The sequence below is a fragment of the Sparassis crispa genome (genome assembly GCF_003851025.1).
Source record: "Sparassis crispa DNA, contig_000011F, whole genome shotgun sequence".
NCBI classification, from domain to species: domain Eukaryota; kingdom Fungi; phylum Basidiomycota; class Agaricomycetes; order Polyporales; family Sparassidaceae; genus Sparassis; species Sparassis crispa.
In genome coordinates, this window is record NW_020939757.1 from 1,183,449 (window position 1) to 1,198,397 (window position 14,949).

The window sequence follows — 14,949 nt, forward strand, 5'->3', positions numbered from 1 at the left end:
TCTCTGAAGGTTTTGGTTCAATTCCGGGCCAGGGCAAATAAATTTGGGTTCATTCTGGCCTAATTTAGATTAGTTCCAGCGGAACAACAACAACAACAACAACAACAACAACAAGAACAACAACAACAACAACAACAACAACAACAACAACAACAACAACAACAACAACAACAACAACAACAACCACTATCACCAACCTCGCGTGCGGGAGACTCAAATTACTATTCCACTTTAACTCTCTATCCTGTACTGTTGTCAAGACCCTCAAAGTCACCTGCGAGAGGCCTTGAATTCCGTCCTCAAATTTCCATTTAACAAAATTAATTTTTGCCGACTTTCGGCCTGCGCACGCAAAATGAACCAAATTTTGCTGGTGGATGTCGAGCACCTTTGATCGAACGAGGTCCCCACCATTCACTTCACGCAGATTCTCTCCAAAGCCAGCAACCTTTCCGCCCATCATCCATATCCTCCTCTGCAAAGCCCACAAAGCAGAACATGTCACTCGTGTTCAGTGTGACATTGTCGCTGACCGCATCTGGCAGCTTCTTTCTGATGTCTGCGCGGTCGAGAATCAAATCAGCGCCTTCAGTGCTCGACTCTACAATTGCAGCATCGCATTACTGATTGCCCACCAGGATCGTGATGAGCTGACTGTTCGCGATCTGGCACACACGGGAGTGAGGAAGCATGGGATGAGTTGATGCAGAGGTACCAAGGGACGATGAACACTGCTGCACTTTTGCAGGCCGCTTCATCTCCTGGCAATCCGTCATCTCCTCCACAACCTCATACTTCCACCATGAGCTCCATGCAGGCTCCACAAGCTCCTGCCTCATCACCGACTCTCATTCGGATGCAGACGATCCTGAAACCCTCCGTCGTCATCGTCACCTTCATCCTTCCCGTTATCATTGTCTTTATGGCGTGGCTGAAGACAGTGTCAATCCATTTCGATGTGCCATCTTCCGCAATGTCTTACACTGATGATCTTATCACCATCACCATCCATCGCAGATATCACCGTGGTACGTACAAGGAAACCAATCCTGAGGTGTGCGGAATTGGAGTTTGCTATTGCCCGATGACTGCCATTATGCATTCCTTCTTCTCTCTGCTCACCCCTTCTTCTCTTTGCACCCTCCCATTCATCTACTATATCATACCATCGGTGGTCCCAGGTTGCGGAGTGCTAGTCCGATGAACATTCTGCTCATGAGATTGTAGTTCTCGCAGATTCATACGTCTTACTTATCAGGTTCATCAAGGCTTGTCTAGTACATGTCCTAAGCCCACTGGGGTGAAGGTGGATATCATATAGTAAACATAGTAAACACTCTAATGAGGGTGCCCCTGTGGTCATCACCGTAAGTTGCGGGCACGACGACAGGGGCGCGTGGAAGCCCTTAAAAAGCAACTGACTTTCCAGATTTAGACAAGTGTATTTTGGGGTTAGAAACCTCAAATAAATGCGGACAAAATCGGAGCATGACCTGGGGAGTCATGGGTACCTTATGTAAGTCAGTTGCCCAATTGGGATGCTGACTAAGCATTGATCTTTTGGTTTATCTCAGCGCTGTCAAGGTCGTTTCTAACTCAAATCTCAACAGAATTTGGTGTTTCAGGGTGTGAATTAGGTCAAATTTTTGGTCTGAATTCAATGGTGACAGCCTCAAGGCACAGATTTGACTATAACAAGTTGTGAAAGCTAATTTTAATGTATATTGAAGTAACACTGTTATCTGTTATTTAATCTAAGTGTTACAGCCATCCTACACTTGACAGACGATCAATACACAGGAGCAGGAGATAGGCCCCATTTGTATCTCTCACTACCCCCTAGATGGTGACTTATATCAATACCCTTCATGCATCATCAAAAAAATCCTCTTTCCACCTTATTGCTTTGCACCCATCTGTTATCACGAGTCCTTCTGAATTGCAATCACACTGACCGCTATAATACGGGTCCCCACAGGCAATATGCACATTTTCCCATGCCATGGTCATAACTTCAACTAAGGGACATAACTCTAGGTGTGTGCTGCATGAGACATTTCTGACCATTTAGACATCGTGCTCCAGATAGATATCCGCACTGCAAGGACACCTCCTTTCACGTGCCCCTGTGGTCATGCCCACAACTAATGGTCACGATTATGGGGATGTGCCACATCTGGCATACTCGCATTGCACTTAATATAGACATCTACGTGCTCCTGTAGTTGCACCTGCAGCTAACAGTCACAACCACAGGAGCATCCCACAACTGGCATACCCGCATTACACTTAATTTAGACATTCACGTGTCTCTGTGGTTGCACTCACAGTGTCAAGGCTAATCTTAACGTATTGAAGTACTGCTGATATCTGTTATCTAATCTACGTGCCACGGTCGCCCATCTGTTGATAGCTATTTGTCCAAGTCGCGTCGGTTTTTAATACAACCGTTTTGAAAGTCCGCCTATAGTTAAGTTGTAGTCAAGTAAGCAGAGCAGTTAGCTCGAGTGTAACCCTAACCTCAGGTCACCAATACAAATTTGTAACTTAAGGTAACCCTAACCTCATGTCACTCATACAAACTTGTAGTCAAAATTTATTCCCACAGTTTGTTCAAAAGTTCGTCACGGTATAGGCGCTCATTAAGGGCTCATCCTGCATAAGAACGATTTCTTCGTACCTCAGGAATCATAACTAGGTAACATTTTTAGCCCTTCAAGTTTCATCACTCATAAGAATGATTCTCTTCATTTCTCAGAAATCATCACTCTGAAGGGCTTCTGACTTTCCCAATTTGAAAAGTGCATTCTAAGGTCAGAAAATTTAAAAAAATGCAGAAAACAACCAAAAAATTAGAGGCATGGCCTAGGTAACCATGGGTACCTTAGGTAAGTCAGTTTCCAAATTAGGAAACTGACTAAGCAGGCCTTCTTGATGTTCACCTCAGTACTGCACAAGTGGTTTGTCACTCAAATCTTAATAAAATTGAATGTTTTAAAGTGCTAACTAGGTCCAGTTTTTGATTTAAATTTAACAGTGATGGTTACAATGCATTAAACTCGGTACAATACTTCATAAAAGGTAATTTCAAATGTTGCCTGACATATAATAGCTGTTATCTATTATCTAATCTAAGTGTTGCAGCCATACATCTGTTGATGGTTATTTATACAAGTCGTGCCAGTTTTCAATACAACTGTTTTGAATGTCCATCTATAATCAACTTGTAGTTGGGCCAGAAGAACCATTAGAATGTTTGTAGCCAAGTTCTATCTCTAGGATTTTCCCACAGTTTGGGGAAAAGTGTGTCACGGATCAGGTTGGCCTCCAAAGGCTTACTGCTTATAAGAACGATTCTCTTTGTTCCTCAAAAATCATAATTGCCTAGAAATTCTGGCCGAATTACTTTAGGCTCATTTATTGATCTACTCCATCACCACTCTTCCATAACCATTGATGTCTCCCAGCCAGCACTTCACTTCAATGCAATTTATGGTGCTTGCTCACCTTCAATACATTTGGCAGCATGTCATGCTCCCAGCTGCTACCAGTTGTGGACCTCCCATATCAACTACTTTAATGACATACTAAAAAAGCCAGTTATAACATGATCAGGTGGAGACCTTGATGGCCATAGAGAGCATGAGTGCAGTGCATGCAGGGGAGCATAAAGTTAGGCCAAAGACCTAACACTACATTCCACCTGACTTTCTGCCTTTGCATCTTTTCCTCCTCCCTTATCGTCAATCCCTCATCTATCTCAAAAGAACACCCAATATCAAATCTACAAGCTCCCTGAAGATGTCTTTAAGATTGCACTAATTTGAGTTACCATCTAATAATATCTACTGAGTCTTCTATAATAGCCTAGTTTATCATTGCCCTTATAATAGCCAGTGTAGAGCATAGGTGGGGCTAACCTGTGCAGAGACCAATACCAGTACACAATATCAGTACACATAGGTACAGATAGAGGTCACAGACACGCAATCTTCACAGACACATGTCCTTTATAAAAGAAGTTTTGAGAAGATTAGAAGAGGGAGAGAGATATGGACAATAGGATCAAAGCGTAACAAGACAGAGATAATGACCAGCCCATTATCACCATTGCCCCTTATATATTGCATTATTTTCACCACTCTACCTCCCTTATTACCCATGCACATTGCTTTTGCTAGCATATGCTGCTTTTATTAGTATAACTACTCCCACATATGCATAGTGCCCTCATGAATAAATGCTAAAAATATGAAAAAGTATAGTAAAAATTAAGATCAGAAAGGACTCAAACTTATAGCCACTTAAGGACAGCCATTACAAAATTTGTAGCTAAATCTAGCGCCTAATCTGAATTTAGACATATCTTATATGTGAAATTTTGTAGTCAAAATTTGTTTTCATAATTTAGAGAAAATTATCTGCAAAGCAAGCATTCATTGTCATGTTACTGCCATACTGATACCTTTATATCTCAGAAATTATAATCATATTGTCTTATAATAATTTCTTATTAGTAGTAACTATAAAATTAGGCATTTTATAAGTTTTCTAAACTGCACAGGAGTCAATTTTACTTTATGGGCATATTTGTAGCATCTTTTCTAGTAGCTACTACAATGTTTCTTATTTTACACATTTTCCTCATTTTTTATGATTTATCTAAGACTAAAAACTGTTATTTCTGCTTAGAGTTTATCATATAACCTGTTTATTAAAAAGCACATAGCTGTGTAACTTGGCTAACACTCAAAGCACTTACTTTCAATTTAGAAGCATTTTGTAGTATGTTTACTGAGAATAGCTATACATTTTCACATTTTATAAATTTTCTGAATTTTTTATAAATTTTTTGAATTTTGGAAACATTTTATTTAATTTGAGATCTATTTAAAGTGTGTCCGAATGTTCACCTTTGGGTAAGATTTATTAGTATATTAATTTTCAAAGTCTTTACAGCCTTTCTCAGGTTTGAAATACTCACTTTTGCTTGAAATTCATCATACAGTTCATTTACTAGTAAAGACAATAAGTTGTGTTATTTTATAATGTTTTATCATTTTTGGAAAGTTAAAACACTTTGAGAGACTCAAACTGTATATTGTAATACATCTAATAGTGACAATGATAAAGCAGGTTTTTATTATTAATTTTCTGAGTTCAATAGCACTCACTTTCACTTTAAAAGTGCAAGTGCATTTTATACTATGTTTATCGGTCAGAACTATGAAACTTGCGATTTCACAAATTTTTCGGATTAATTGGCATTTTTCTAAGTCTCAAAATGTCTACTGGTAATAACTAAAAGATTTCTTAGTCTCTCAATTTTTTGGCACTTTGTACAATTTTTATCAGCCTTAGAATAATCAATTTAAAATGTATACTATAATTTATCTACTAGTGAAAACTATATAATTTGTTTTCTAGGCTTTTTTTTCTGATTTGTTGTAACATTTTTGAGATCACTTACTTTGACTTGACGAACAAATGTGCCTATAAGAATCACTACAAAAAATACGACTAGAAACAGTTACAAATTTGCTGATAAGAATCGCTACAAAAAATGAGACTGAGAACTATTACAAATGCACCTATAAGAATCACTACAAAAAATGAGACTAGAAACTATTACAAATTGGCTTATGAGCATCACTACAAAAAATGAGACTAGAAACTGTTACAAGTGTGCTTGTAATAATCACTACTGAAAATGACACTAAAAACTGTTACAAATGTGTCTATAAGAATCACTACAAAAATTGAGACTAGAAACTGTTACAAATGTGCCTATAAGAATCACAAACAATGAGACTAGAAACTGTTACAAATGTGCTTATAAGAATCAGAGTTTTAGGGTGGTTAGAAATTGTTACAATTCCCAGTAAGTGTGCTGAAAGTGTGAATTTGTAATTTAGTTACAAGTTGCTACAATACCTACTAAGTGCACTAAAAGTGCTTAAAGGCAGTCTACAATAGTTACTAACAAAGTTAATAACCCGGAATTGTAGACTAGTTAGAAACTCGGAGTTGTAGGCCAGTTAGAAATTGTTACAATGCCTACTAAGTATGCTAAAAGGGCGACTTTATAATCTAGTTACAAGTTGCGACAATACCTACTAAGTGCACAGAAAGTGCAGATTTGTAATGCTTAAAGGCAGCTCTACAAGTTACTAACAAAGTTAATAACCCGGAATTGTAGGCTAGTTAGAAACTCGGAGTTGTAGGGCAGTTAGAAATTTTGACAATGCCTACTAAGTGTGTCAAGAGGTGACTTTATAGTCTAGTTACAAGTTGCTACAATGCCTACTAAGTATGCTGAAAGTGTGACTTTATAGTCTAGTAATAAGGTGCTACAATGCCTACTAAGTGCACTAAAATTGCGGATTTGTAATGCTTAAAGGCATCTCTACAATAGTTACTAACAAAGTTAATAACCCGGAATTGTAGATTAGTTAGAAACTTAGAGTTGTAGGCCAGTTAGAAATTGTTACAATGTCTACTAAGTATGCCAAAAGGGTGACTTTATAATGTAGTTACAAGTTGCTACAATGCCTACTAAGTGGGCCAAAAGTGCGGATTTGTAATACTTAAAGGCAGTCTAACAATAGTTACTAACAAAGTTATTAACTCGGACTTGTAAGATGCTTTACAACTATTGCTTCAAGCTGGGCTTGTAGCCTAGTTAGAAGCCATAGCACCTATTACATCTGCCAAAAGTCTGAACATATATTGCTTGAAGGCTGCCCTAGAACAGTTACTAAGAAAGCTAATAACCCGGACTTGTAGACTGATCAGAATTGATTATAAATGCATGAAGTAAGGCCAAAAGTGCGGACTTCTAATTCCTTCTAATGAGTACTGATAAAGCTAAAAAGTCGGACTTACCTGGTGTAATGAACCAGTGAAATGACTTGTAAGCTGAAGTTGGTTAAGTGGGGATAGCCTGGTGGACCAGTGGTTAACTTGCTTTGTGGCAAATATCTTTGATCCGGAAGGTTTTGGTTCAGTTCTGGACCAGGGCAAATAAATTTGTGATCATTCTGGCCTAATTTGGATTAGTTCCGGCAGAACACCCTAATGAGGATGCTCCTGTGGTCGTCACTGTTAGTTGCGGGCATGACCACAGGGGCACATAAAAGCCCTTCAAAGGCAACTGACTTTTCGGATTTAGGCAAGTGTATTTTGGGGTTAGAAACCTCAAATAAATGCAGAACAAATCGGAGCATGACTCGGGGAGTTATGGTTTCCTTATGTAAGTCTGTTACCCAATTGGGATGCTGACTAAGCATTGATCTTTTGGTTTATCTCAGCGCTGTCAAGGTCGTTTCTAACTCAAATCTCAACAGAATTGAATGATTCAGGGTGTGAATTAGGTCTAATTTTTGCCCTGAATCCAATGGTGATAGTCTCAAAGCACAAATTTGACTATAACAAGTTGTAAAAGCTAATCTTAATGTATATTGAAGTAGAGCTGTTATCTGTTATCTAATCTAAGTGTTACAGTCATCCTACACTTGGCAGATGATCAATACACAGGAGCAGGAGATAGGCCCCTTTTGTACCTCTTACTATCCCCCTAGATGGTGACTTAGATTACCACCCTTCATGCATTACCAAAAAAATCCTCTTCCTACCTCATCGCTTTGCACCTATCTGTTATTACCAGCCCTTCTAGGTTGCAATTAGACCAACCACTATAATATAGGTCCACATTTCTGACCATTTAGACATCGCACTCCAGATAGATATTTGCACTGCAATGATGCCTCCTTTCATGCATCCTTGTGGTCGCACCCACAACTAATGATCATGACCACAAGGATGTGCCACATCTGACATACCCACTTCACACTTAATATAGATATCTGTGTGCCTCTGTGTTTGCATCTGCAGCTAATGGTTATGAACACAGGAGCATCTCACATCTGGCATACCTGCATTGCACTTAATATAGACATTCACGTGCCTCTGTGATTGCCCTGTATATTGAAGTAGAGCTAATATTTGTTATCTAATCTAAGTGCCACAGCCACCCATCTGTTGATAGCTATTTGTACAAGTCACGTCGGTTTTCAATACAACTTTTTTTGAATGTCCGCTTGTAGTTACAATCAGTAGCTATTAGAACATTTGTAGACAAAGCCTGACCCTAACCCTTGTGGCATTCCTACAAACTCAGCCCTAACCCTAGGTCACGCATACAAAAGTTGTAGTCAAAAGTCATTCCCACAGTTTGGGAAAAATGTCGTGACAAAATAAGTGCTGTCTAGAGGTCATTCTGTATAAGAACGATTCCTTTGTACCTCAGGAATCGTAACATATAAAGACAGGTAGTGTTTTGCACCATACTGCAAGCGACAAAAGTGCCCCTTACCTGGCCATTTGGAACTTGCTGAGAGTGGGCCACTGCTTCGCATGGCAGGAACAATCCCTGAGATTCAGTTTTCTTGCCTTTCTCTCATTATTTAATTGCTCCCACATGTATTAATCATTTTGTATTACTCCTTAGTAGTTGATTACTTGTAAAAAGTGGTCCATTCTATTACATTGCATGTTGTATTTTTATTCAGTATCTATTTAAAGGTTTTGCCATTTGTATTCACTCAAAACAGTCACTTTAGGTGAAAATCTACTAATATTTGATGTAATACTAATAAGTATAAAGAACTTAATCTTTCTTGTTAGTGTATAAATTTTTGAAGCTCTGAAACTCTGTTTTTATTTCAACTGCATTTATGTAAAAACTCATTTCATACAGATACAATGAAAAAATAGAGTATTAGAATGACTTATAATATTACTTACATACTCTAAGTGGTCTTACTAACTGTATTACAATATTTTATATGTTATTCATTTAATATTTTACTTACAGATATTTGGTAACAGTACTGCAATAGTCCAGCATGTCATCTTTATGTTTATACAAAAAAGTTACAAGAAAATGTTAGTGATTTTTAAATAAAAGAATTATTATTTTTGAGCTGAATCTGATAGTATCACTTTCAGAGCACCAGAATTACTTTCTGCAGTGCTACAATCCATTTTGGCTGAAAGCACTTGTTTTCACACATCTAGCCAAACTTGCCAGGCTTGTAGTTCTCTCAATTTTGCTCTGATTTGGATAAACCAGGTAGCCATTCTGACCGCATTTTTAAGCTGAATCTGACCGTGTCACTTGCAGAACATCAGGATCACTTGCTGAAGTGCTATAATCCACTTACTCTGTTTTCTCTCACTTCTGCTTGTTTCTTCAAGGAAACAAAATGTGCACTGCCTGTTAAAAGTAAGGTGCTCTATCTAGCATGTTCATGTGCATTTTAAAGTCATTCATAGTTTTTTTAAACATTTATACAATTTGTTTGCACTTCAGACTGAGCATTCTAACTCAAAACTGAGATATCTCAGCCAGATTTACTTGGTTTAAGAGAGCATCATGCTCTATTTCCTTCACAGATTTCAATGGTACTACTTTGTATATGTTGGGATTAGTATATGCTTCTATAATTTCACTAACTATGATGCATTGCTCCTCTGTGGCTGCTGTGGCACTTCTATTGATCACTATTTGTGCAAGTCGCGTTAGTTTTTACTACAACCACTTTGAAAGACCAACTGTATGCAAGCTGTAGTACAGTAACAACAGGCTTCACAAAGTTTGTAGTTAAACCCTAGACCTAACTCAGGACTAGGTGCAGCCCAAGCACACAAATTTGTATTGAAAAGTCATTCTCACACATAGGGGCGATTTGAGATGTCCCTCAGAATCTGGTGGAAGCTCTATCCCATAAAGAACAATTCCTTCGTACCTCAGGAATTGTAACTGTCATTCTCGAAACTGCTTGTGAATGGTACGATGGGTCGTAGGCAGCTGAGCTTATTTCTGTGTGCCTCTCTAGTTTCTGGTCCAATGTGATGCATCAGTGTCACAATTCTGTGATGACATGACCTCTATCTCATCCTGAGGCTCGCAGTCCTCTGTGCCATCGAACAGAAACATTCAACTGTATGCTTATTTTGGAGCATTTAAGAGGGTCTAGGTGAGTCAAACAAATACTTTTTGTTTGTTTTCAGCCATGCTAATCTTTTACAGTGTAGCTATCATTGTGCCAGCGACCACAGTGCAGCAGCAGCACGTAGCCCTCTCCTCATAGTTGTCAAGGCCTCGTGAGGCCCCTTGAAGTCTGACCACATCTCCCTGCACCCTTGCCTAACTCTTCTCAATGCACATGAGCCCATCACGGCTAATGATGGTGCCTCGGTCATTGCAGTGGTCATCGAGGTGCAACATCAGCATGCAACACCCACCCCTCAGTAATCAGGGCCCTGTGAGATCCCACAAAACCCCATCCCACCCTCTCACACCCTCCCTTGAGTCTTCTCATTGCATGCAGGTTTACCAAATGATGGTGCTGCAGTGATTTCACTGTCTACTGTGGTGCAACGGCCATACTGACCAGTATCCAGACCCTAATGCTGGCCCATGTCATCTTTCAACACTGTCACCTCATGCTCCTCAATTTCTATGCACAGTCATCTTAGCATTATCTGAGCATTGTCAGAATATGAGGCTAACTGTGCATTATCTAAATGTTAGTTTAATGGTACATTATCTGATTGTTAGGCTAATGGTGCGTTATGTGAACATTAGGCTAATGGAGTGTTATCTGAATTGCTGCACAATCACGTACCTCTGGACTTGTCGCATCACGACAAGTCTGATGCTGTACCCCTTTTGCACCACCACAATGACTTTATCTTCCTTGCCTTTGCTCATTGAGATTACCTCTGCTCTCTGTGATGCTGGATTGTGTACTGAGCTGGAACAGGAGTGTACAGAATGTAAGTGATTTTGAGGTTCTCAAGCATGGCTTGATTATGGAACCATGTGCATTAATTGGGACTGACAATTGATGGCTAAAGGCATATAGGTACTCAGAACCCAATTGGAAAGCAGAGGACTAGGAAAGCAACTGGAAGGAAAGCAATAAAACTTTGCAATTTCGATGCAGTTTGCTGAATGTGTGTCCTTCCTTGGAGAAAGTATGATGCTTTGGATTAGTTACTTCTGAGTAACGATCTGAATGATTGTTGAAGAAGCTTCTATTCCTGTCGATCTGCAGTGGTGTTGCAAAAAGATGAACATTGTGGGTTTTGCACTGCAATTTGTCATGATAACTAGTGGTCAAGTATCGACTTTTACGGCATATTTTCAAATGTAACCATACATGTCTGCAAACCACCAAAAAAGTTGACTGTTGGACTCATAACATTGTTATATAAATTTCATAAAATGACATAGTAATATCATTTTAAAGCCATTTTTCAGCTGAGTCTTTTAGAAAGCATACTAATCACTTTTTAGTGATGTATTTATATACATTTTGTAAAATGACATAGTAATATCATTTTGAAGCCACTTTTCAGCTCAGTGTTTTAAAATGCACACTAGTCACTTTTTAGTAATATTTTTATATACTTTTGCAAAACAACATAGTCAGATTATTTAAAGCAATTTTGAAGGTGATTTTTAGGAGAAGAGTAGGAGAGATGTACTAACAATCTTTGGTAACATTCTTATATAGTTTTGATAAAAGGACAGACTAATATCATTTTAAAGTCATCTTTTAGGTAATTCTACTTAGAGATACTTAGCAATATGTTAAACTATTATCAAGCAGCTACAAATGAATCATTATATACATTATACTAGATTATCAACTGATATTATATGGTATGTAAAAGGTTGGTAGTTAACATATAAGACTCATGTGATAACATAACATATTATTGTTATAAAGTGTTTTGCATACTCTAATATACTATTATAAGATTTTTATAAATGACTATCAGGTGGCATGTTATAAGTAAGTTAAGAGTACTTCAGGATTAGCAAGGTCCTCAGCAAATAGCTGTAACAGTTCTGGGGTTTGGTCACAGCTAAGAGCTGGCCAGAGGTAGGTCAGTCCAGGGTCTAATGCTAAGGACCATGTCCCTATGTGGATAGTCCATAATATGTGAGCAGTCCTATATAGGGAAGTGAAGGTCTTTGTTTGCCCTAAAGCCCCATATCTGCCCTGATATCCCTACTTGTCACATGGTGCTTGGAGTCATCTTTGGGACATCCCTTTTTGGACCATTCCACAGCTAAATCAATTGATTTTAGCTAGCATGCAGGTATGCTCTCTGGATAAGCTGATTATGAAAGTATATAATAGAATAGTACAGAGCATTGCTTTATTTGCATTCAATAAAAGCAGAGGTACCTACAAAAGGAGAAATGTTAAAAAAAGTGGAAAATCTCACACTGAGTTTTTAAATTCACTCATGGTGTTAGAAATACTCTATTACCTTTACTGGTATGTACAGCAGGTTTGTCAGATTATATAATAACTGAAACATGCTATAAAATAGTGTTTATTCTTGTGTTTTAAAATGTATTTGACACTTTCTGTTATAGTGCATAATCTAACCTCATATGATATTTATTCTACAGTATCTGATGTGAACATTCTATAATTTTCATTAGAAAGGTTAAGAGAGAGAATAAGCTAGTGTGTCTATATACTAGTAGAAGAGATAAAATTCTCTCTACAAAGATATATCCAAACAGAAAAGCAAGGCATTTAGTCCTGTAGTCAGAGGAAGTTATACCTGTGGCAGATGTATTTACTGCACAACATCCTGTACCAAAGGACATTTTTTAATATAAAGGGACAATGAAATATTCTTCTTAATAATTGTTGCGAGTCCAAGTAATAAAATATACTAGTATATAGTGTAGAGGATTAGCTTTCATCCTAACTGGTAACAGATACTTTAAGTTATGTAGCAGACTGTTATAAGACTGTTATAAAACTGGTTCTAAAGGAGTTACTAAAATTACTCAAAAATATACTACAATTTGAGCCTGTTTCTTTTTATAAAAATTTCCAAGCAGGTCATAGCACACTAATAACTTTTTGCTAAAGTTTTTATATAGTTTTTATAAAATCATTTAGTAACATCATTTTAAAGTGCTGTTCAAGGTGATTCTCATAAAATAAATATTAACAACTTTTTAGTCATTACAATTCCTTCATACCTCAGGAATTGTTCTTTAAAATAGGTCTTCTGCCAAATTCTGAGGAACATGTTAAAGTGCCCTTATGCGTGAGGATGACTTTTCAATATAACTTTATATGCATGAGATATACCTAGTCCTGAGTTAGGTCTAGAGTTTAACTACAAACTTTGTAGTGCCTGTTGTTACTGTACTACATCTTGCATACAGTCGGTCTTTCAAAGTGATTGTAGTGAAAACCAATGTGACTTGCACAAATAGTAATCAACAGAAGTGCCACAGCAGCCATAGAGAACCAATGCATCATAGTCAGTGAATTTATAGAAACACATACTAATTCCAACACATAAAAAGCAGTACCATTGAAATCTATGAGAGAAATAGAGCATAATGCTCTGTCAAACCAAGTAAATCTGAATAAAACTGACTGAGATATGTCAGTTTTGGATTAAAATGCACAGTCTGAAGTGCAGAAAAATTGTATAAATGTCAGAGAAATTTGAGAATGACTCTAAAATACATATGAACATGCTAGATGGACGCCTTATTTATTACAAGCAGTGCACATTGTGTTTTCCTTAAAGAAACAAGCAGAAGTAAGAGAGAACTGAGAAAACAGATTACAGCACTCCAGCAAGTGATCCTAATGTTCTAAAAGTGATACCATCAGATTCCGCTTGAAAATTCGGTCAGAATGCTTACCAGATTCATCCAAATCTGAGCAGAATTGAGTGAACTACAAGCTTGGCAAGTTTGGCTACAAGTGTGGTAACAAGTAGTGCTCCGCAATTATGATTAAATATGCCACAAAGGCAAATAATAATATTATGTATTATTACTCGAAGACCTTAGCCAGATATCTAATGGTGGTCTAATATAATCCAAAGTATTCTATTATAATTCATTACGGTCACACCTTTTCAAAAGGGTTCAGTGCAGTATTATGTGAGCCCAAAATTACCCTGAGAAGGTCCTCAAGTATGGATCATTGGACAATTTTCCCAGTATTCAGAGTTTGGTGCCTGGAGGTGACCTTCTGATGAGGTAGGCTTACCTGATATGGAACATCACACTCCCTTCTATGGTATGTCCGGTGAAGGGACGCAGAGCGCGCTGAGGTGGGAATCACATCCGAGAAGTGGTCTCACATTTTGGAGATACTACAGGGTGCTACACAACCGACCCCTAGTCCGACATCAGTTGGAAGCTGGTTATCGGAGAAGGGCACGCTACGAGCCCAAACGCTACTTCCAATTCCTCGACTGTGATCCGCAACCGTCTCAAAGTACCATCCACCAGCTCGCGTCTACCAGTGATTCCACGCATAACATCGTACAGTTCGCGGGCCGTGTTGTGCAATGTCTCAACCCGAAGGTGCAAGGTTCCTGAGAACGATAAAAAGCTGAGGAACACGACTCCAGGAAAATAGGGACAGGACGACCGCGCACCAATGTCAGGGAGACCATCTGGTGGGTGGCCTAAACCAAAGTTTTCGCGGACAGCAGGGTCGTCATACAGAACACGGGCAGTCAAACTATGAGGAATGACCGCAGGAAGATGATCCGCAATTTGAGGTATCATCCGACGACCACCTTCTACAGTGCGAGCTGTTGCCAGGTGTATTTCCACCTGGGCCAGGACAGGAATATCGCGCGGAAGGGGTAGGATGATCCCCATGCTGGCCACTTCAGACTGGGCTTGGACCATAAGGACCTCAGAGACATGTGAGGGTCAGACAGCGAAGGATCATATGCTCGTGGGGGCCTCACCAGCAGGATGTGCATCCGAACTGCCCATACTTTCCACAGGATCGGATCGAAGGGCTCGGTAAAGATCTCAATGCGAAGAAGAGCTTCTGCGAGGGTGTATTTGTGAAGGATGATGCT

General features: G+C 38.7%; 2 protein-coding genes across 2 annotated transcripts; one reads left to right on the plus strand and one right to left on the minus strand.

Moving 5' to 3' along the window:
* Positions 1–724: 724 nt before the first annotated feature.
* Positions 725–1,204, plus strand: SCP_1103720 (hypothetical protein; the record flags this gene model as incomplete). Its single annotated transcript, XM_027762807.1, has 1 exon — positions 725–1,204. One exon carries the CDS (start codon positions 725–727, stop codon positions 1,202–1,204), a length of 480 nt encoding a protein of 159 aa, XP_027618608.1.
* A 13,044-nt stretch (positions 1,205–14,248) lies between these two features.
* Positions 14,249–14,740, minus strand: SCP_1103730 (hypothetical protein; the record flags this gene model as incomplete). The annotated part of the gene is made up of 2 exons (XM_027762808.1): positions 14,249–14,448; positions 14,512–14,740. The coding sequence occupies 2 exons, from the start codon at positions 14,738–14,740 to the stop codon at positions 14,249–14,251; spliced, it is 429 nt and encodes a 142-aa protein (XP_027618609.1).
* Between the last annotated feature and the right edge of the window lie 209 nt (positions 14,741–14,949).